Source organism: Pezoporus wallicus, unplaced genomic scaffold, assembly GCF_028554395.1.
Source record: "Pezoporus wallicus isolate ANWC-B61680 ecotype Strahan unplaced genomic scaffold, APGP_CSIRO_Pwel_v1 contig_448, whole genome shotgun sequence".
NCBI lineage: Eukaryota > Metazoa > Chordata > Aves > Psittaciformes > Psittacidae > Pezoporus > Pezoporus wallicus.
Genome location: NW_026636279.1, coordinates 890,529 through 914,529, shown reverse-complemented (window position 1 = coordinate 914,529; position 24,001 = coordinate 890,529). Strand labels below are relative to the sequence as shown.

General features: G+C 39.8%; 1 protein-coding gene across 3 annotated transcripts in view; it reads left to right on the top strand.

Annotated features, from left to right (window-relative positions):
- The window catches only part of NFAT5 (nuclear factor of activated T cells 5), a 63,333-nt gene extending 39,621 nt beyond the window's left edge, over positions 1-23,712 (top strand). For all 3 annotated transcript variants that reach the window (XM_057399914.1, XM_057399915.1, XM_057399916.1), the window contains 11 exons: positions 3,495-3,687; positions 7,208-7,398; positions 9,304-9,476; positions 13,164-13,298; positions 13,472-13,524; positions 14,561-14,693; positions 15,211-15,288; positions 17,498-17,646; positions 18,178-20,614; positions 21,679-21,925; positions 22,812-23,712. In XM_057399914.1, coding sequence (XP_057255897.1) covers positions 3,495-3,687; positions 7,208-7,398; positions 9,304-9,476; positions 13,164-13,298; positions 13,472-13,524; positions 14,561-14,693; positions 15,211-15,288; positions 17,498-17,646; positions 18,178-20,614; positions 21,679-21,917 — 3,781 coding nt within the window. In that variant the 3' untranslated portion in view covers positions 21,918-21,925; positions 22,812-23,712. The remainder of the gene's footprint in view (positions 1-3,494; positions 3,688-7,207; positions 7,399-9,303; positions 9,477-13,163; positions 13,299-13,471; positions 13,525-14,560; positions 14,694-15,210; positions 15,289-17,497; positions 17,647-18,177; positions 20,615-21,678; positions 21,926-22,811) is intronic.
- Positions 23,713-24,001: the final 289 nt, after the last annotated feature.

Sequence of the window (24,001 nt, the reverse complement as noted above, 5' to 3'; positions counted from 1 at the left end):
AATGTCCGAGATACTAGAAAATGTAATTTTGCAGCTGGAATATGGAGATTTAGTGTTAAAAATCTAGGTCACAGTAGTGACTGGTTGGTTTGCTTGTTTTTTTTTTTTAAACTTTCTAGCCCTTTGGATTTCAGCCAAGGGAGTTCATTTACTTTTGGCTTTAAGAAAAGAGCAAGGAAGGCAGCCTTGCTAATTTGTGAAGTGGAAGTAGCATTTGCCTTAAGAGACTTTTAATAGGTCTTCAGAAGCTAGGAAGGAAAAAAAGGGTATTCTGTGGAAACTGTTGGAATTTTTGAAAGCCTTTTTTAGATGTGAATGAATTAATAGTGATTTAGGGCAAGGAGGCTCAGATTTCTGACATGCTTGGCCTCACTTTCACTTGCAGGTCTTCACTGGAAAAGCCCTGATGCCAGTGTGGGACCAGGAAATCAGTTCTAGTAGAGTCATAGGGTTTGCTACTTACACTTCTTGTTTAGAAAAGAAGTGCTAGCTTTGGGTAGACCTTGTCTGGTAATGGTTAAACTAATAAACCTGTGGTGTGAAATGTTTTACTATCTGTATGTGCACAAACATTAGCATTATGAATAAACTAAATTAAAAGGATGTGTAAATGATATCCTTGGAATTTGAGAAGAAAAACAACTGAGAAGTTCTGGTGAAGGCTTTACAGTTACTTTCAAGTTCAGCTAATCTGATTGAAAGTAGTGATTACTTTAGATTTCTAGAGGGAAGACTTTCAAAATAAATCTGAGGCAGAATAAATACGACAATGCGTAAAATAATAGTATGTAGACAGTTCAGGTGACTTGGGTTTTAAGAGTAAAGTACTCTCAGGAAAAGAGTGTTGTGTTGAAGAAGCCAGAGTGTTAACATCACACTGCTAAAATTTTGCATTTTGAGTGTTGAAAGTCAACTCAGTTTTGATAGCTGCCCCCTTCAAAAGTCAGTAATATCTCAGTCTCTATCAGTTTAGGGAGTGGGAACCTCCATGTGTGGTATCTTTCTGTGAAGCATTCTCCTGTGCTGAAGTGGCCCAGGCACAGTGTTGGGAAGGATGTGATGGTTGCCTGCAGCAGCTGGGGTTGCCTGGTGGGATTTCTTGTGTTCCCTCATAGAGGCCAAGAGGTTGTAGCTGTGTGATTGAAAATTCGGGGGGGGGGGGGGGGGGGGGGAAGAGAAGATACTCACTGCAAGTTCATAAACATATTCCTTTTAATTAGTAGTCTGTTGGAGTAATGTCCTGACAGGAAGAGTCGAGAGTGATTATCTAACGAGCTTGAGTGTGATTAGTGTTTTTGCTTAAGGTGTACAGAAGCAAGGAGCACAGTGCTGTTAATTACAGTTTATTTAGTGTATCACAGGTTTTGTCTGTGCTACACTGAAGGAGAATTTTGTCCCTTTTATTTTCCTAAAAGGAAGGATGTTTTTACATAGTGGTTTTTTTTTTAAACAGCCTGCTTGACCAGACTTTGGCTGAGTAATTACAACATGTTTGCAGAAAGATAGGGGTCTTGCGAGGTTTTTTTAATGCTGTTTTTTTATCTAGGTCCTGCTTCTCTGCTGTTACTTGGTTGAAGACAAGTGTGTGAGGCAGCCAGGGCTGCTCAGGGCATCTGCCCTGGGCTCAGCTGGATGAGCAGGAGGCTTTGCTGGGCTATCTGCGAAGTGGTTAACCTTCTCAAACAGAAAAACATGAATGAAATTCATCCAAAGCATAGAGCTCATAACTGCTCAGCAGTGTTCATTTTAACCATTTGTTACAGGTATTAAAAGGTTTTGGAAGGCTTAGCAGGAGATGTGGAACTGGGGCAAAGTGTTCAACCTTTCCTGGAGCAGAAGACCCCTCCATAGGAAAAGACAGGCTGAGAGAGCTGTGGATGTTCAGTCAGGAGACGAGAAGGCTTCACGGAGACCTTAGAGCAGCTCCCAATACCTAAAGGGGCAACAAAAAGCTTTGGACAAGGGCCCGTAGGGACAGGCCAAGGGGAATGGCTTTAACCTGCCAGAGGGGAGACTGAGATGAGCTCTTAGGCAGAAGCTCTTCCCTGTGAGGGTGCTGAGGCACTGGCACAGGGTGCCCAGAGAAGCTGTGGCTGCCCCATCCCTGGCAGTGTTCAAGGCCAGGTTGGACACAGGGGCTTGGAGCAAGCTGCTCTAGTGGAAGGGGTCCCTGCCCGTGGCAGGGGGTTGGAGCTGGAGGAGCTTTAAGGTCCCCTCCAATACAAACCAGGCTATGAAAAATGCTGGGACAGGTTGTGCAGGGCTGGGGAATGACTTGGAAGTGTTTGCGTACCATGTGGTCTTGTGCTGTTCATTGCACAGTAGGAATTGTAGGAAAGGTGCTGATAAAGTTTGTTAGTATAAATTATCAGGTAATTGGGAATGAGAGCACTATGGGTTACCCCAGCCTTCAGGTCAGTGAAAAACTCTTGCAGAGGCAAAGCTCTCAGTAGACAACTTTGAAGAAAAAGCATTTCTTTCACCCCCCTCTTCGAGAATTAAAATCCTGGATAAATTACTTCCGTGTGTTGCACATTGAAACAGGATTTTCTTTTTAAGCAATTCACACCTGTTATTTTAAACTGCTTTCTTCAGAATCATTAGCTATTAGAAACTACATTTTGGTAGTAAAGAAGAATATTATATTTGCATAAATCCATTGAGCCTTTTTTCTGCCTATACCATTTTCCATGGCGTGTTTACCTTTGCTGGTGTTAAATGAGGTTATTAAACTTCATTATGCAAACCTGCTCTGTATAAGATCACGAGTTATTTTCCATTGTGCTTTAAAGTGAACACAAAATGCATCACACAATGTTATACTTTGGAGGGCTTCTTCATTCAGGTTTTAATTATGGAACTGAACACAAGATATACCTTAAGGTATGCACCTGGAACAAAACAGTCTTTTTGCATATGCTGCTGATTTCAAATTGGTGCAATTTCATCACAGCTTTTTACAATAACTAATCTGGTTTAAACGTCAATTTATCAATCTGTTTTGACAGAAATTAGTGTTTGAGTTTGCATGGATATGCAAGTTCAGGTGAAGACAGGCATGAGGCTGTTTTCCTATTTAAAGAATTATCATTTAACCTTAAATCCATTCAGTATGTGTGTCTACGTATGTATATTTGTTACAGAAGCAAAGCATCTTATTCATACAATACCAGGCTGTATTATATACTGTGAAAAAGCAGATTATAAGTCTTCTTCTGTTTAACAGAGTTTAATGCTAATTGCTTTTCCCTTCCTTTATGTTTAGTCTCTGAAAACCAGTTCCTATTTGCACTGGATGGAGGAGGCAGGGAAGCACTGTTCCTCTTCATCTTGCAGGTTTCCTTCTCTGTCAGAGAATTCCAGTTTTTTCTCAACTATAAGTCATCTATCCATTAATATACACTCTTTATCTTTTTAGCTTTTCTCTGATTTAGTTTGGTTTTATTGGAGAGCAGCTTATAACATCTTTTTAATGGCGTGCTTTGACTTCCCAGAGCATCAGAGAACCAGAAAGGAGCTGGAGGGAAGAAGACACCAATGTTGTGTGGTCAGTATCCGACTAAGAGTGAGGGGAAGGAGCTGAAGATCGTGGTACAGCCAGAAACCCAACACAGGGCTCGTTACCTGACTGAAGGCAGCCGAGGCTCAGTGAAAGACCGAACACAGCAAGGCTTTCCAACAGTCAAGGTAGGCTGCTTAGTGTTGAGTGACTCCTTCCCAATTGATGCTTAAGTAGAATGGGAACTAATGCAAAGGGCCTAGAATCTCCATTTTTAAAGGGAAGGGGAGAGACTTTGCAGTCTCTTTGCTGTACAGATTATTATTTCTTGCAGGTACCAGGAGGTCTTACTTGCATCACAGTTAACAGGAGGAAGGAAGCTTTATGTCAAGGCAGTGATGTATAGTCTGTGACGCATGTCCCTTTAGACTACAATTACAGAAATTCTCTAAATAGACACTTGAAGCATGCAGAAGTAGGATAGTGAAATGCTGTAAGAAATGCAGCCTGTTCCCTGTGTAGACCTGATATCTTCAGGTGTTGCTGGTCAATCGATCTGAGGCAGCAGTGAGCAGCATGCAGGTTTGAATGGTGTCCTCAATCCTGCTGATCAGGGGAAGGACCTGGGTAGAGCAGATGCAGTCAGGAATCCAGGCTCTGGCTGCATAGCTGGCTCTCCAGCATGCATTTAGCTTCTTTGTTCATCCTGCTTCATTTGGAGAAAAGGACAGCTGATGTAATTCACCTTGCTCAGAGAGGGGGAAAGCTGTTGGTGGTGAGGCTTGCCAGCCTCTGCCAGAGGGCTTTACTGCAAGTTCTTCAGAGGACGGGGACCAAAGCCCAGAAGGAAAGTAGAAGCTACAAACAGAGAAGAACCATGAGGAAGAAGGCTACAGAAAGATCTTTTGCCTTTCTGCTCAGAATGGTGACATTCAAAGGTTGTCTGCCAGTGCGTGCACATTAATGACCAGAGTGTGAGTCTGCAGGTCTTGTTTTTTTCCCTTGCATAGTCAGAGAGCTGTGAGTTGACTGGAGTCACAGAGGCTTGGGGTGGTGTCTGGAATGCAATCACGGATATGTAGCAGCTGTTTAGAAGGAAGAGAGGAGGTCATGTATCATGAGGTGCTCCTCGATTGCACAGATCTCGAGCAACGGATTGGAGACAAGAGGAGGGAGGAAGTTAGGGAAAATGTTTTGGTATCTGTTACAGACTTCCTGTCTGAGAAGACAGTAGATGATGCAGGATTGTCCTGCATACAGACCCGTCTGACTGTGGAAGATTTCAGCCATCTGTCCATCTGCAGGGTTACATAGGCTGGTAGAAGCCATCAAAAAACTTCAGGGCTGTGCTTGTGAAGGCTTCCTGATGCAAATGGTAGAGGGGCTTGCCAGGAGTAATGCTTTACTTGACTTAAACAGGAGCAAACAGAAGAAGTGATGTCAGACATGGTCGCAGAAGTTGCAGTGGCAAGAGTATAAAGTTGGGGGGGACGACACTGAAGTCAGCACAGGCTGGCACTGTGTGCCCGTTGGAACTGAGGTGAATGTCATCCTGGTCATATTGGGTGGAGTGTGGTGAACAGGCAGAGCAAGTAGACAACTTTATCTGGGAAAAGACATTTCCTTTTTTATTTTTTATTAATTATGATTCTTTGAGAAAGCACCAATAAGTTCTTAATCCAGACTAATTTACCAGGTCCACAAAGGCGTGTTTATGATAGAGCCCTTAAAATTTGTGCTGAGTACTGCTGACAGACTATAGAAGTATACTTATCTTTAAAGTCCTGTTTGACAGCATTAGAAACGTTTCCAAAACTTCACTCAGAAATATAGAAATCTGTTCCTTAGAACAGATGCGGAAATTCTGTTCCTCAGAAATGTAGAAATCCAGTTAAGTTTCATAAGAAAAGAATCTGTTCATATCATCCTGTTGCTATGGTGATTTAGTGCTTATTTATGCGAAATTTCTTAATGGGCCTTTGTTCATCTGAATTTCCTTTTAATTCTTTTCCAAGTCATCCTTTAGTACCCGTCTGTGAAAACTCTGTTTGGAAGAGTCTCATGTTACTGAATTCCTGGAAGCTCAAGCTTGCCTTACCAGTAGGTAGACTAGTTCATATGCTGCCTATAAAAGTCTGCCAGGGCTGGACAGACAAAACGAGTCAGTGGATCTTCAGGAAATCTGAGCTAGTGATGAAAAGTCTGTAAAGGACAAGAGGGCTTTTGGTTTGTGTTTTTTTTGGTTTGTTTTAAAGATGTGGAAGAAGAATGTAAAAATGTTGCTAGTTCAGAAGAGATCTGGTGCTTGCTCTTCTCTGGCAGCATAGGCAGCCATTCAGATGCATCGCTCCTAAGTAGACTGAGGAGAAGAAGCAGGAGGTTCTGTGGTCTAAGGAAAACCATGTTATTTGATGACTTAGAACTAGAGAGACTACAATCAATATGCAACATTAAAATTGTGTAAATGAACCTTAATTAAGTGACTTGGCTGGCAAAAGAAAGATTATCCTGAATGCAGAGTGTGAGCAGAGGTGTCCCTACCATCAGTAACATCTTCATGTTGTCTTGCTAATGTTATCTCAGAGCTGGAGCAGTTACCACCCAAATCATGTGAGATACTTCTGCACACTGTTCATATGTTCTTCTAACAAGAACACCAGAAAGAAAAGCAACACTACTTAGCTGTGACGATGCTCTTTCTGGCCAAGGAGGCCTTGGTGATGTGACACAAAGACTGCTCATTCAGTTTTCCATGTAAATGGTAGAATATCAGAGTACCCTTTACTTCCCACTGCCTTTTGACTGCCTGGTGAACTTAAGTCATCTCATAGGCTGTTTTCATGGTCACTTCACTTGTGCTCTCTTAGCTCCTGAGCTCTCTGCTAGGAACCCTGCCTGTTAGCTCTTGTTTCCTACTTGGAAGCCTGTCAGGTAGCCACCTGCAGAGATATTCTGGTTTTGCCCGTCCATAATGGTCAGAACACCCACCTCATTGCTTATTGTTCCTTTTGGACATGAGTAATGTTCTGTTCTTACCAGTGTTTGCTCATTTTTCCCTTTTCCAAACTCACTGAGAACTTCAAAACTTCAGTTTCTAAGTTGACAGGGATAAATCTCCTAAAAGATCCTCTGGAGGATTCTGCTCTCATTTGCATTTCCTTACTAACAAAATTTGAGCTTCTTTCTGTAAATTTTGACTGGGCTTCCAGGCCCAGGATGAAATGTAACATTGGCACTCAGAAATTCTCTAGCAACAATTGTGGCTTAATAAAAACATTGCAAATACTGGTTTTATCTCCTCTTAGAATGCCCTGGCAAAGAATTTCTCTCTCACATGGGAATCTGGCAGTGACCTTGTGTTTCTTTTTACTCAGGAATATTTTTCTTAACTACTACCTAAAAAAAAAAAAAATTACTTTGTAATACAATGCCCAAATTTACTTCAAGACTTCTTTTACATCACAGTAAAAATAAATTTTACCTGTTTATTAAATGACTGTCTTTTAATGAAAAAACGAATGCCAAAAGATAAAAGAAGTTAGCATTTTGTTTATAAACTAGATGAAAAATTTCTGTTCCTTCTGCCCTTAGGGTTGTTTCCAGCAACACTGGGAGCTGATTTACTTCAAATTCACCTGCATAAAATGTTTTGTGTTTTAATTAACAGGAGTTCTGTTGAAATGTTTGATTTGTGGTGTTGTGTTTCAGCTGGAAGGTCACAATGAGCCGGTGGTGCTGCAGGTATTTGTGGGTAATGACTCCGGTCGAGTGAAGCCACATGGGTTCTACCAGGCCTGCAGAGTTACTGGGAGAAACACTACCCCCTGTAAGGAAGTGGATATAGAGGGAACTACTGTTATTGAGGTTGGACTGGACCCAAGCAACAATATGACACTTGCGTGAGTAGCTTTTTTTTTTAAAAAAAAAAAAAAGTAAATTAATTTATTAGTTTATTTTCAGAAACTGATTTTCTTATTTTGATTGGGTGGGTTAGTAGTTAAAAGTCTGAACATCTTGGAACACACCAGGTACTTAGTGAAGGTGTGGGTATAAGAAAAACTTTTAAAATTACATTCTCAATTTGTTTATTTTATTTAATTCTTAACCTGGTCTTCCTTAAACTTTATCAGTTAACTGTTACTTTAGTTTCCTGTTGTGTTCGATCAATAATGTGCATATTCAAGCATGAGGTGAATTATAACTGATTGGTGATTCTTCTAGTTGTTGTGTCTTTTAACAAGAATTGCTGAGCAGATGCAAACTTCAGATACAAGTGATTTTCTGATAAGCTGTTCACATGTATCATAACATACAGAAAGGAACTGATCTTTTTTCAAATAATTCTTTTCAGTAGAATCTGTTCTTTTCAATGGGTATGTGATTGAAAGCTGCCACTCTTTACTTGGCAGCTTGTCTTGTTTCAAGAGAAGAAAGGTTTATTTAATTGTCAGTATCCACTTCTCCAGTAGGATAATACAGTTTGTTAATAAACTGTATCAGTTTGATTTTTTAAGGTAAAATATATTCCCATGATAAGTTTGGAAACTGCCTCTTGGAGAGTAATTTTATAATTGTCCTCAAGTGTTAATGTAAAACCATGTAAATATAGAGATGCTAGAAAGATGAATTAATTACTTGGGAAGCAAAGTTTTGCTTAGGCTGTTCTCTTGTAAGAAATCTTGATGTCTCAAAAGAAATCTTCCTGGTATTTCAGTGACTCTGTAGCACCTCTCTGTTGATGGTAATGCTACTGCCACCTTCTGAATCACGCTTTTCCCTGCTCTCTGCTCCCTAGTTATTGCTTGTTCGCCCTCTAACAGCGCAAAACTTTGTTGTACTCAGATTAGATATCAGATGGTCCCTGTACTGTTTGGATGTAGAGCCCGAGATCCTGGTAAAACTACAGTATTCTTCTTAACACCTCATGCTGTGTTTGGTTGGAATTTTTGTTCTTTTGTTTGAAATAATTTTGCATCTAGCATGCCTTTTTGAAAGTTAGCACTGCCTCTCTCTCACCCTGGCCCTGTAGACATTTCCCAGAAGGCCAGAGTTATCTTATGACATAGCTATCACTTCCAAGTTCCACTGAGCGTAAAAAATGATATCATTACAATAACTTTTCTTCTACCGTTCTTAAAGGAAATGCAGAATATTTTGTAGTAACAATCCTACAAATCCAGATCTAGCCACTGGAACGGAAGAGTGAAGACCTGTGGTTATAAACCGAATGCTAACCAGAATGACTTGTTATATCGCATTTTGTGTTTTACTCATACTGCTTTATTATTCTTTCCTTCCATAATCCATCATAAAATGGTTTGAGTTGGAAGGGACCTTAAAGCTCATCCAGTTCCAACCTCCTGCCATGGGCAGGGACACCTTCCACTAGAGCAGCTTGCTCCAAGCCCCTGTGTCCAACCTGGCCTTGAACACTGCCAGGGATGGGGCAGCCACAGCTTCTCTGGGCACCCTGTGCCAGCGCCTCAGCACCCTCACAGGGAAGAGCTTCTGCCTAAGATCTAACTTGAACTTCCTCCGTTTCAGTTTAAACTTATTCCCCCTTGTCCTATCGCTGCAGTCCCTGATGAAGAGTCCCCATCCAAGTTACGTAAGGTTGAATTGAAAAGCGAGCTATGTAGTGAGAAAGGTTGTGTAGGGATTTCATTCAAAAAAAATAAAAAAATAAATAGACTATTTCAGTAATTACTTCCAGAGTTTTGACTTATGGCCTAATGTGTTGAAAGACTATTAAAGTGCTGAACATATTGAACTGTATTAAACTTTACACTGTTTTGTGTTGATAGGGTTGATTGTGTGGGGATACTGAAGCTAAGAAATGCTGATGTTGAAGCTCGGATAGGGATTGCTGGCTCGAAGAAAAAAAGCACACGTGCTAGGCTGGTATTTCGTGTTAACATCACTCGCAAAGATGGTTCAACTTTGACTCTTCAGACACCCTCTTGCCCAATTTTGTGCAGTAAGTATCAGAAAGTTGGTATTATTGGACTCTGAATTACAGTGTGATTGCCATAAAATGCCTCAGGGAAAAAAGCCCACCCCAGTGTAATTCCATGAGTATTTCAGAATTGCTGTGGCTAAGATCACGTGAATTAATTTTTATTTGAGGTGGGATGTTAGACAAATGACTGACCAGTATTTAAAAGTAGTTATGAATTTCGTCATCTTCTATTAAATTAATCTTTGCCTTTTAAACAGTCAGATTTTTTTTGTCCTTTTTTTTTTTAACTTAGATATGATTTTTTGAGACAAGTTTTAATCTCTTCTGCGTTGTGACATTCATCTGGCAGCTTTCAGTGGCCGAAAAGACCTCTAATGAGTTAGTGAGCATGGTGCTCTACAGTTGTGGTAGTTTGCTGGGCCAGAGGCTGAATCTGTTCTGGTTCACTGCAAGAATGGAACATTTTATAGCTCTTTATTAAAATGCTCTATTTAGCACTGAGCACAGATGGCTGCGCTGACTGGTTTGGTTATGCAGAACAGCAGCGAAAATTAAACCAGAAAGGGCTGCATGTGTCTGTAGAGTCTGTAGCAGCTTCCAATTACATGGAATTCTGCTCATCTGCAAAAGAGAAAAAATAGGGAAATATGTTTAACACAGCTGTCGATGGGGTTACTGATATTTCTTGATGAACAAGAAGATAGAGCTTTTTCTCCACATGCGTGAAACATACTGTGGTTATGCAAGCTCCTTGTGTTGTGTTCTTTCCACTGTATAAGAAGTTCTTGGTTTTGGTGGGTTTTTTGTTTTTCTAAACCCTGTCAGTACCTATTGTGTCAGCGCTCCTATTCAACTCATCAGAAATTGCAGCTTTGTTGCCAGTGAAAGAACAGATTGGAAGAGGAGATAATTAAAACCATGTGAGCTTCTACATCAGCTACCACCATGCAGTTCCAGTGCTGCAGGCAGCAGGCGGTTTGGCAGATGTGGCATGTGGCCCATCCCTCCTTCCAGTCTTCTGCTGTTGCAGAGAATCCGTGTGCAGGACTCGGGTGGAGCAGGAGCCCAGCAGAAACCCTAATAAAGCTGATAACCAAAGACGTGCCACTGCTGGTGCAGGGGAGGGCTCTCCTCCTGTCCTCAGCCATGTTCTCTGCTTTAGGCAGTGGTTTGACTTCTGGTGTGCTCTCCCAGAAATTGGTGTTCCCCTCCCTCTCTTTTCCTCTCCTGCCACTTTTTTCCTAAATCTTTCTTTTCCCAGTGTTTTTTTAACTGGTGTAGCTCTCAGAGGTAGGCATTTATATTATTGGAAAATATGTAAGCACGTTTGCTAGGGCTATGATTGTCTCTGTAGCTCCATTCCAGTCAAGTGCAGCATTGTAGTATCTGACACTAATTTTCAGATTTAAGAAAAAGCATTTTCTGTAAAATCTACAAGATCTCTATCTGCATACATTTTATTTGTATCATTAATTTACTGGTTAAAGTTATTTAAATAATAGCAGAAATGGGAACAGAAATCATCTGTTTTCTTAAGCACGTGACAGTCCAAAACTTGCTCCTGTAGGTAGAAGCTGAGTGTCTGAGATGTTTTAGGAAATTTAAAGATAGGCTGTTCAACTAAAAAAGCTGTATTTGGTGCAATTTCCGCTCAGCTTGTTGATAAAGCCGTTCTTGTACTGGCTTATGAGGATCCCTTGTAGTCTTCTTTCTGTTTGTTCAATGAAGCCATGTATACGTGTAGCATTAGTAGCTGTATTTTGAGATAGGGGCAGTGAGTGAAAAGTGGAATATATGACGTGCTAAGGGCCGTTGTAAGAAAAGGAAGAAGGAAAGAAGGACATAAAAGTTATCCTTCTATAAATAAAGTTCTAAAAAATTGGCTTAGTTTTTAGCAAGGTGGGGTTTGGTCAGTTGATAAGAAATTTTTCCTAATTGTGTAAATCTCCAAGAGTTTGCCCAGGAATTTTATAGCATCTCCATTGCTGGACACCTAAAACAAAGAAACAAAATCATGTCTTTGAGTAATAGTGTGGGTAAAACTAATCGTGATGTGAAGGTTGAGAGGGGAATTCTTGAGGCTTTTCCAAGGCTTCTGTGCTTCTGCTTCTTAACTTACACGAAAGTCACAGTGATTTCCAGCAGACCTTAGCCAACCAAACTGTGCCAGTACGTATACTGTCTGATCCATATGGCATAAAATGTTTATGAAGTTACTCATTTATATAAATCATGTCCTCAGGCACTTTACACCTGGTTTGTTTGCTACACACATCTTATTACAGATGTGTACTTGACTTTCTCATAATGAAGTTTACATTATCACTCATCACAGCCTGCTTATATTGTGTGCTGTCACTAATACTGCTGTCAAAGCTGCGTTGCTGTTCCTGAAACCATAGGAAAGATGTTGAATAGATGCAGGCTCTTTATTTAAGGTCTGTTTCAAATAGGCTTTGTTCACTTGCTAGCAAACCTAAATCCAGTTACGCTTTTCAGACATTCATGTGTCTTTAGCATATTTAGTAGTTGTGTAATGGTTGCCTAGGAACCCGCTGCAGCACTTTTAGAAAAAGCCTCTCTGAAAGGTCATCAGATAATTTGGAATGTTACAGTGTTATCTTCTTCTGTGTAGTAAGCCCACAGAATATTGTTAATAAACACTAAAAAGTAGGCTGTGTAAGTGCAAAGCACAAGTACAAGCTTATGCCACTTGGATTTTGTGGTGAACAGAAAAGGTGGTTGAGAAACTTGTAAGAAGCTGGAATTACTTTATAAAATACGAAATGTGACAAAGTCAAAGTACATAATTTTAAAATGTGTGTCTATTTAAATTGCCTTTGGTGCTCATTTTCATTTAGCCCATGTGGCCCTTATGCTTTAAGAAGCATAGAAATAGTTTGCAGCAAAGATATTGTAATACACGTTATTGCAAATCATCATCTGAATTGCTGTCTGAGAGGTACAAGTTTCCAGGGGTGTGGAACTGTAAGCTGCATTCTCATTGCTGCTTCATAGGATATAAGTTGCTATAATCCCCAACTATACACACGTTAACTCTTGCAAGGGTTTCTGTTAACTGAAGTATATAATTCTAGAAAGTCATGGAATGGTTTGGGTTAGAAAGGACCTTGAAGCTTATCCATTTCCAACCCACTGCCATGATCAGGGACACCTTCCACTAGACCAGGTTGCTCAAAGCACCAGCCAGGAAGCTACCCCATGTAAAAAAACAAACAAACAAACTTGGAAAAAAAAAAAATCCAGGAGAATTACTACTTATACCCTTTTGCGTAGGAGGACAAAATGAGCTTTATATTAAATGGATAGATTTGAAGATGTGTTTCAGGTGTGTCTAAGGCCTGATGCATTTATTGCTTTCTATGCCAGGAAATTACAGGACTGAAGTTTCTTGAACTTTAGCTCTAACACTGAAAGTTTCACTTTTGAGGATTTAATAAATACAGGAGAAAAGGGAAAATGTTATTAAAGGATCATCTCCCTAAGTGGGATTTTTGAGGCCATCACATTTAGTGAGGAGATAATAGAAATGGTTACTGTCTGAAAAGCTTTTTAAATTAGTGATATAGTAAAGGAAGAGCTGAGGAATTATTTCGTTCTTTCTTTTATAATCCTGTAAGTAAAACTTTTTTGTTTTGGATGTTGATATTTTCTTGATTTCAGACTAGTTTTTTTCAATTGCAGCTCAACCAGCAGGAGTTCCAGAGATCCTAAAGAAAAGCCTGCACAGTTGTTCAGTGAAGGGTGAAGAGGAAGTTTTTCTGATTGGCAAGAACTTTCTAAAGGGAACAAAAGTGATTTTCCAAGAGAACGTTTCTGGTTAGTGTGAAAGCAGTAACAGCTTGGGGTGCTGAAGAGGGTGTGATGCTGGGGTTTACACTGGGTGATAAAGTTTAATTGTAGAGAGCAAACTGACAAGCAGAATCAGAGGCAATAAAATAAATTTCTTTATATGGATGTACAATAAATTATGCTTTTTAATTTTCATTTAGATGACAATTCATGGAAGGCAGAGGCTGAAATAGACATGGAATTATTTCATCAGGTACTTCTGTGTTGTTGTTGTTATTACTATTATTGCATTTAAATAAGAAAAAATACTGTTTCAAAAAAAAAATTAAATAAGCCTTTCCTTTTTCCTGTGCATTTCTGGAAATAATACTCCTTTTCTTAAAATAAGTTCTGTAGTGAATCTGGTTGAATGTCATTTGTTTGGGTTTACACAAGTACAGTTGTCTCATTTCTAATTAAGAACTTCAATACAGTAGGAGTGTGGTATATGGAGCAGGTTTTTGCCCTTACATACAGTTTAATTAAAAGGCCCAGTCCAGTTTTTCCAGTAGCTTTCCTAAGGCCACGTTAGATTAGTACTGACTGGAAATAGATGATATACACCATAGTCTTTATACGTGGCTTGATTTCTGATCCATTCTGAAATGTTTTACAAAATATATCTCTCTTCTTTTTGCCACAACCGTCATTTTGGACTATTGGACTGAAATGAGAGAAATTATTAGATATAAATGACATTTGACAAACTTCACCTTGCTCCCATCTCTGTAGGCAGTATTCCATGTGTGCACTGATAGAAATGATTTCTCACTTCCAGTGGGTAGCTGGGGAATAGAGATCCCTCATCGCTATTCCTGTTGATGAATGACTGCAGACCTATTTTTTGATGTCTGCTCTGTGTTAAATCTTCTTAAGTGTAACATGAAACTGCATCCCTGCATCCTCCATCTTTTCATACTGAATACAGAGACCTGAGTCAGCAGAACATGAAGTGTCTGAATCCAGCAGAACTTGGTGGGAAACTGACTGCAGTTCAATAAGGCATGTTTGGCATAAGCTTATGCTTAAAGTACTGGACTTTGTCTTTCCATTTGAATTGTAGGTTGCCAATGAGCATCATGTAGGGAGATCAGTTTACTTCACTGAAGATGTAATGTGATCACATCTCTCCCAATGTCTTTGTTTTTTGGTGTTTTATCAGTCTGTTTCTCTGTGTTGATGGATATAATACAATTAAGATGGTAAAGTTAGGCTTCTGATGTGATTTTTAAATTATTTTTGCATTGCAGAATCATCTTATTGTGAAGGTGCCCCCATATCATGACCAGCAAATAACCTCAGCTGTTTCTGTGGGGATATATGTTGTGACCAACGCTGGAAGATCACGTGATGTGCAGCCATTTACATACACTCCAGATACATGTATGTGAAATAAAAATCTGAAGGAAAAAAGGGGCAGTTTTCCCTGGAAGCATTTTGGGTTTGATTTCATAGCATTTAATCCATGCAACAGAAATGTTAAGTAACGTGGACCTTTTCAAGCTCATCTTGCTGGCAGTGTTTACTCTGTTAAATAATAAAATCTAAAGGCTTGGCCTTTCTCATTTATGTGCCAGGTATCTCAAAATTTCAGCTGCATGGAGACAGCTGTTCAGAATGAAGCTGAGCAGGAAAAAAGGAAATACATTACATACAGTGCAACAGATCCAAACAAAAAATAGCACCAAGCTTTATCCTGAGGAAGGTTGAAGTTTGACCATATCACTGTATTTTTGTTTATTTATTTATCTGTATTACAATATGCAGTCCAGAAGTTTGTTTGGGTTTCAAAGACTCTCAGTTTCTTTAGTATATAAGTAACTGTTTTGGTTAGCTTGTTTTTTTTTGCTTGTTTGCTGTTTTAACATAAGGAAGTTCTCAATGTGTTTTGTCTCAACAGCTGGTACTCTGAATGTTGATGTGAAAAAGGAAATCTCCAGCCCAGCCCAACATTGTTCTTTTGAGGAGGCTATAAAAGGTACTAAATTGATTCTTATCATTGTTGTTAATAATTTAACTATAAATTCCTACTCAGATTTGGGGGAATGAATCAAATGTCCTGTGAAGATAAGTTTGTTCTTACAAATTTTGGCCACATTCTTACAGTGAGGTTTGTTTTCTGGTTCTGAATATTTTACTTAGTAAACAGTATTCTTTTACATATATTTTAACATGAGCTAGTATAGAACAAAACCTGCAAAAAATAGTTGTTTTTTTTTTCTTCTGTTTTTTGTTTACTTCACTTTTCATTACTAAGGCTCTGAAGTCTAATCTTCATTTAATATGATTTCAAGTGAAGAATTAAAAAGAAAGAAGCCAAAGATTTATAAACAAAGGATTTAGAAACAGTGTAGTGTTAATTTAAGCTAAACTATATGTAACGGTAGTGGTGGGGAAGAACTGAATACTGAAAACATGAGCATGCCACCTGGTATTTTTTGGACACTCTCCAGTGGTTTTATGAGATTGCTTTCAGTGGGTCTAGTTAAGAATGCTAGTTCTGGCACTTCCAACTTGTTCCTTTCAATGAATTATTGTTGTTTTGTTTGGGTTTTTTTTCCTTTTTTTTTTTTCCCCCTTTTTTCTTTTTTTTTTTATTTGTTTTCATTTTTTTCTGACCATTCATGCCATGCAAAGTTTGTTGTTTTGTTCCAAGGGAGCAAGTTTTAGGTTTGCCTGGTTTTTAAGTGTGAATTAAATTGATGCTTTTGATAGTGAAATAGAGGAAGGAAATGTTTCTTAGTTGACTGTTAAAACTATAGTAGTGTACAAAGATTAATGGAAATTTCCATAGCCTGCTCTGGTGAAAGCAGGTTGAAAGTAGGCAAATTAACAATGTGATCACAAGTTTGATAGGAATCCATACCTTCAGGTTAAAATTATGAAGCTCATGTTTGAAGTTAATAGCTTGGTCTTGGCAGGGAATATATTTATAAGTTGACTTTACAACTTGTTAGGGAGGATAATACAAGATATGATGAGTTTAAACCTGCAGAGAATGTTTGGGGGAGAAGTATGCAAAAATATTTAGGGCAGTGAAACAAGCTGATAAAAGGACTGGTAAGACCTCTAGTAGCAAGATCAAAAAGATGAAGAAAATAACTTATTTTTGTATCAGGGCAAGCTTGACATCCAACTAATTTAGCATGGAGGCTTAACAAGGGAGGATATCAACGGCAGTGGGAGAACATCTGCTGTTCGTAAAATGTGCTATTTCTATTGCTTCATGTCCTCCATTTAATTTATGTGATAAATCTTAATTTACTTTCTTGTGTGGGTTTTGTGCTAGGCAGCTCATTTTGATGGCTCATTCCTATACCTATTCTGCTCTAGGCTGATCATGAACCAGATAGTTCATGATCAAAACCAGATCAGTTTTGTCTACTTCATGTGCTTTGTCTCTGATTGTGCCCCAGATAAAGGTGGGGATCCAGTGGGATACTTTAAGTTAAAGATTAATTTACATTTATTATGGAACTATGATTTTTACATGCTTTCCCATTGGTTTGTTTTAAGCTCAATTTGAGCAGTATTTGAAATCAAGAAAGTTAATTTTATTTACAGCAAAGATCTCAGCTTATGTATTTTTTTAATGTGGATCAGGAAAAATCGAAATTAAAAAGATCTAATTCATTTTAAAAAGCCACCTTTCTATATTTAAAAACATGAAGAAACTAGGCACTACAAAGGCAAAATTACAACTTGCTCTTACTACAGAGCTGACATGCAGGTTTATCAAGGTTTGGTTGATTATTCCTTTAACAGAATAAAAATACAGTCTGAATGCTTTGAGCACTCTGTTCACGTGGTTATCTGAAAACAGACATTTTTCAAAATGAAATAGAGAATTTGCACAGTTAAAGTACAGTAAAGTTTAGAATGTGAGAATTTGTGGAAAGATATCTTAAGCTTCTGTGTTTGCAGTTCAAGCAGTTGGTGGATGGCTCTTCTTGGTCTAGAAATATACAAAAAGGAAGAAAATCAAAACTATGACATTTTTGGTAGTCTTAAAAGTAACCTTTGAAGGTTGTGATATCTCTTCATATTAGCATCTTGTATGAGGATGAGAGCTCCTGTGGCAAGGCTGAAAAGTGAAATGGCGAACAAGCCACTGCTACAAATCCACCCTCTGCATAATGGATGTTAACATTCCGTTGCCCTTCCTTTGTTTTTATGTGTGACTGCAGCAGTGAAGGCCACTGGTTGTAACCTGGAGAAGGTCAACATTCTTCCTAGTGCCTTGATAACTCCGCTTATGCCAAGCAGTATGATTAAGAATGAAGATGTGGCTCCAATGGAAGTAAGTGCAGAAAAAAGATCTCCCCCTGTCTTCAAGGTAAGTTTGATTGTGATCTGAAGGCTGTAGCTTTAATAGTTATATCTACCCATCAGTCCAAGTTCTAATAGTGGAGAAACGTAACACACAGGGGAAATGTCAGGTCTGAGATTGGTCTGGACAAAACACACAATCACTGAGCATGATTACATAATTATTTAATAATAAATATCTATAATAATTTTCTCTGAAAGTAACTTACCTTGTTTCATTCTCAATCCCAGGGTTGATTGGTTAGTGATACTGTGATTTTTTTTTTTGTGTCCCTTGACACAGAACTAGTAAATCACTGTAAGAATATTGTTTTAATCACTTTTTAGCTTTGTTTTCATGAAATTGTACCTTAATTTCTTCCTTAAAGTAGCATTTCCACTGCTAGTCCTTTACTTATTTGTTTGGTTATGTATGGAGAGATGGATACATAGCCATCAAATCTTCCATCTAATCTTTCTTGAGGATTGTGATTGGTGGAAGTTTTGTAAGCATAACTGAAGTAAGCTTATGAATTGCTTAATGTCTGGCTCTATTCAGGCTTCAAGTGTGGTTGGACCAACTCAACAAACATTGGAAAACAGTATGTCTGGCATATCAACTTCTGCTTCCCATTTACCTTCTGAAAATGAAAACCAGCAACAAATACAGCCGAAGGTGTATAGTCCAGAGACACTAACTACTATCCAAACACAGGACATTTCCCAGCCTGGTAGCTTTTCAGCAGTCTCAACTCCAGGTCAGCTGCAGAACAGTGATGCATTATTGCAGCAAGCTGCACAGTTCCAAACAAGAGATGCCCAAGCCAGGGAAGTCTTGCAATCAGATGGCACAGTAGTCACTTTGTCACAGTTAACTGATCCATCACAACAACAACAGTCTGCACTCTCAGAACCAGCACAGGCATTGCAGCAACAGATTTCATCAAGTATTTTCTCATCAGCAAGCGGTGTGAGTCAGTTACAGAACACTATCCAGCAACTGCAAGCTGGAAATTTTCCAACAAACACTGCCACTGGCAGCAATAGAAATGTTGACTTGGTGCAGCAGGTATTGGAAGCTCAGCAGCAGTTATCTTCTGTTTTATTTTCTGGTTCAGACAGCAGTGAGGATGTTCAAGATCAGCTAAATGCTGACATCTTTCAGCAAGTTAGCCAGATACAAAACAGTGTAAATCCTGGTATATTTTCCTCATCAGACACAGCTGTCCATTCTAGACCAGAGAACCTTTTGCCTGGCCGAGCTGAAAATGTTCACTCACAGCCTGAAAATGCATTGTCCAGTCAACAGCAGCAACAACAGCAGCAGCAGCAGCAGGCTATGGAGACTTCTGCAGCAATGGTGATAGGAATCCAACAAAACATTTGCCAGGCTGCAACACAGATGCAGTCTGATTTGTTCTCCTCAACAACATCAGGGAATGGAGCCCTGCAACAGTCACCTGTTTACCAGCAGCCTTCCCACATAATGAGTGGGTTATCAACAAGTGAAGACATGCAAATGCAGTGTGAATTGTTCTCTTCATCTCCCGGTGTTTCTGGGAGTGAGACTACTCCTGCTGCTCAGCAACAGGTCTCCAACAATGGACCTGCTATGTTTCAGACCTCAAATGCTGCAGATGGAGAAGAAGCTTCAGGACAGAATAAACAGATGCAAAGCACTGTATTTCAGACCATGGTTCAAATGCAGCATAGTGGAGAAAGTCAATCTCAAGTTAATCTCTTTTCATCTACTAAAAACATGATGGCTGTTCAGGCAAGTGGAACTCAACAACAAGGAGGTGGTTTGTTCCAGCAGGGCGGAGAGATCATGTCTATTCAGTCAGGAAGCTTTATGCAGCAGTCTCCACATTCACAAGCTCAGCTTTTTCACTCTCAGAATCCTATTGGTGATACTCAGAATTTATCACAAGAAACACAAGGCTCTATTTTCCACAGTCCAAATTCCATTGTCCACAGCCAGACCAGTGCCAATTCCTCCGACCAACTGCAGCCTCCAATGTTCCACTCACAGAACACCATGGGTGTATTGCAAAGTTCTTCAGTTCCTCAAGACCAGCAGTCAGCCAACATGTTCCTTTCCCAGAGTTCAATGAGCAGTGCTGCAACTCAGGAAGAACAGATGTCATTCTTTACGAGCCCAAATTCCATTTCTCCTCTTCAGACAGCAACAAACACTGAACAGCAGACTTCTTTCCAGCAGCAGACACAGATATCTCATATCCAGAGTACTATGCTTCCCCAAGAACAGGCCCAGACTCAGCCTGCTCAGCAAGGTTTGTTTCAGTCTCAAGTGTCACTAGGCTCCATGCAGTCCAGCTCAATTCCTCAGAACCAGCAAGGAGCTATCTTCCAGCCTCAGCATTCAATAGTTGCTATTCAGAGTAGTCCTCCATCCCAAGAACAGCAGCAGCAACAGCAGCAGAATATGATGTTCAGTAATCAAAATGCAATGAGTACAATTGCTTCTCAAAAGCAGAACATGATTTTCAATCCAAACCAAAACCCGGTTACCAATCAGGATCAACAAGGCCAGTCCATTTTCCATCCACAGACTAACATGGCATCAATGAACCAGGAGCAGCAGCCCATGCAGTTCCAGAGTCAGAGTACCGTATCTTCTCTTCAGACTCCTGGATCCAGCCAGGCTGAAGCGCAGCAGCCAGCCATCTTCCATAATTCACCCCAGATTCAGTTGGTCCAAGGATCACCAAGTTCTCAAGAGCAGCAAGTCACCCTCTTCATCTCTTCAGCTTCCATGTCTGCCTTGCAGAATAGTATGAGCCAGCAAGAGCTGCAGCAGTCTCCTATGTATTCGTCTCAAAACAGCATGGCAGGAATCCAGGGAACTGCTTCTCCTCCACAGCAACAAGCTTCTTTATTCCACAACGCAGCAGGAGGTGCTATCAATCAGCTGCAGAATTCTCCTGCTTCATCTCAGCAAACATCAGGAATATTCCTGTTTGGCATTCAAAACAGTAAGTGACAGATGCCCGATTCTGAGTTTACAATTTAGAGGAGCTACTGATTGGTGTCTGCAGGACAGTGATAACTCAATTCTAAGGTATTATAAAGAATTAAAATATTCTGGAGTGAGTAACATGGCGCCTCAATTGAGAATATACATACTCAGCATGGTGCTCTGAATGTTGCTTAGCTTAAATACCTGTTGGTTGTCTTACACTTAGGATTAACATGTGACAAAACATCTTACATATGTGTGTATCTATACAGAAATAAGTATCTATATGATATATTCTAGAAATACTATTAATAACTCTATACAAATATTTACATAAAATACATATAAACACATGGTAAAGGGTTATGCTTTCTTAAGGCAGCTCTCTAATGTTTCTCTTGGTGCATTATGTTTCCACAATGTACACAATGGCTTTCTGGAGGAGGCTCTGGGGAGACTTCAGAGCATCTCCTAGTGCCTAAAAGGGCTAACAGGAAATCTGGAGAGAGGCTTTGGACAAGGGCCTGTATGGACAGGACAAAGGGAATGGCTTTAACCTGCCAGAGGGGAGACTGAGATGAGCTCTTAGGCAGAAGTTCTTTCCTGTGAGGGTGCTGAGGCGCTGGCACAGGGTGCCCAGAGAAGCTGTGGCTGCCCCATCCCTGGCAGTGTTCAAGGCCAGGTTGGACACAGGGGCTTGGAGCAAGCTGCTCTAGTGGAAGGTGTCCCTGCCCGTGGCAGGGGAAGGAACTGGATGAGCCTTAAGGTCCTTTCCAACCCAAACCATGCTGTGATTGTATGATTCAGCACTTGTCTTCTGCTGTGTGTTTTGTTTTTCTTCTAGTTAAGTGTTCTCCTCTGGGGTGTTAATAGTGTTTGGTTATAATACAGTATCCATATATGCAATCTGTAGATGTGGAACCACTGCTCACGCCCTGAGGGAGTGGTGAGTAGGAGTGGCTGTGTGAACAAAAGTGCGCATAACTTTTTAGACAGATCATATGTGAAGAAGTTGGCTGGTTCACTGCATGTATTAACCCAGTTTAAATGGTCCCTTGTCCTTCATTTACTGTTTAACAGACTGTGGCCAGCTGCTAACTTCTGGACCAGCGACGTTGCCTGATGAGTTGATGGCTATAAGTCAGCCAGGTCAGCCACAGAGCGAGGGACAAGCAGCCGTGCCAGCGCTTCTCTCCCAGCAGATGCCTGAGACATCTCCACTACCTTCAGCTATGGCAGCCAACCAGAATATTGAGAAAATAGATGATCTGCTCGTGTCATTGCAAAACCAGGGGAGCAATATGGCTGGCTCCTTTTAACTAGTCAAGTAAGTGACGTGTTTGGGTTTCTGGGGTCTTTGTTGCCACACAAACTTTTGTTCAGTAGGTCTTTACTTTGAAATGTATCACCATGCCTTATGAAATGTATCACCAGCTAAAATACCAGTTAAGATTAATTAAGAATATAGTACTGGTGGCTAAAATGAACAGTTAGTTTATAATAATCAGAGGTCAGGACTAGATTGAAACTGATGGTTGAGATTGGTTCTTGTTCAGGTGCTGTATGTTTTGTCATCTGCTGTTAGGGTGTAATACTTTATTAGGAAGGAGAGTAGATCACCGATAGCTTGTCAGATAAAAGTGTTATGAAATACAACCATAGTTAAAAACTTAAGGCTTATTGAGTAAATAACAACTCAAGTCTATACTATTCTGAAGTTGCTCCCCGGGTTCCAGTAACATACGTAAAAACAAGTTTCGGTAGAACATGGCATCTATTGAGAGTGTGCAGCATGCTGAGTCTTTGTGAAAACACCATCAGCTGTAACTAGGAAACAGTCCGCTTTTAGAAGGTGCCTTTTCCAGAGAGGTGAAAGAGGCTTTGACTACAAATGAGTACCAGGAACCAGGAGGTCTCTGGAATATAGTATTGTCCACAGTGTGTAACTTTGCTCTAGTTAACTGTGTGGCTGTCCTAAATTCCCTGTAAGTTTTGCTTAAGCGATACACTTCGTTTTCTAATCTGAACTGTTTTGTATATGAAGTTATGAACTGTGGAAGGCAAGTAATGCTCCTCTGTGAAAGAGTGCTGCATTCTGTTAGTTACATGTTTGCTGGTGAGCAACATTTCCAATATGAAGGAACTAAGCTGAATTAAGGGTATGGCTTTTGTTATTTTTTAACTGTTTTGCTTGCTTGTTTTTTTTCCTGCAGAAATTCTGTGAAGAAAAAAGTGATGATTTCACAGATCCTCTCAGACCTTCCAGCTCTGGATTAGGTTGTGTGGAACTGATTGCTTTTGTCAAAGAGTAGCCCTCCTTTTTAAAGAGCACACACATGGCCAATTGCAGCATCTAGCACCTAAGGCTATGAGCATAGTATTTGGGATTTCTAGTGCCAATAATGCTGAAAAGTTATGCTTTGTTTTACTAGGGCATGGGGTTGTACTATTACCAGATTCCTAAACCTCATTAACAGTGGGGTGCTCTTTGAATTTAAAGCATATCTGATCAGCTATTATTGCTGGTAGAAGGTAACACATGTCACCACGTTTACTATTGTTTCCTCTTCTTCCTTCTTTACATCTCCTCTTTTGACTAGAAAAGCTTGTGAAGCAGAAACTTCAAATGCCTGTGCCATGAGCCACAACTCATAGCTGTCAGTCAGTGAAGGGGATCATGTTTTAGAGTTGTGTGGGAGACCCAATACTGCAATTTGCTAATTGCAGTAGGCAGCAATGACAAATATTGATAACTGTAATCAGCAAGTGGAGAAATTGTTCGCTTCTGTAGATAGCCAGAGGTGGGTGCTTCCCATCTGCAGATGTGATTAACGGTTCTCCATGTCTCTTACATGTAACTTGTACATGGAGCAAGGGTTTGGTGACTCTTAACAAAATGAAGGAATGAAGAACTTTCTGTTTTGCTCTTAAAATCTTACCCTCTAAAATACCTTGTAAAGAGCATTCTGCCTGGCTGAGGAAAGAACTCTCTGTCTCTGACTGGATGGGTTAGAACTCTGTAAAGTTGCATTAACCATTCTCAAACCAGTCTTCTCCCTTCCACTCTTTTCATGGTTTTCCTTCTCTCTTCCCAAGTTTCATATTGTGTTTTAATATCTTACTGGTTTTAAATACCAGAAGCGGCTTTTAGGAATCCATGGCATTAAATTGCTTAGTCAGTGAAAGCTTTGACAAATAATCAAGGATTAAGGAGAGAGGAATATCTCTACCACCTTCTAAATGCAGGAACCCCCCTTAATCAGGGTTTTTCCAGCTGTTATTGATGTGAATCTTCAGCTTGACTTTACTCCAAGTAGGGGACAAATTACATCATTTTTAAGCATTCTGGAAAATTTCACTTCATTCTGAGCTGTTGCATCTTCGTAGTGTATTGAGCTCATTG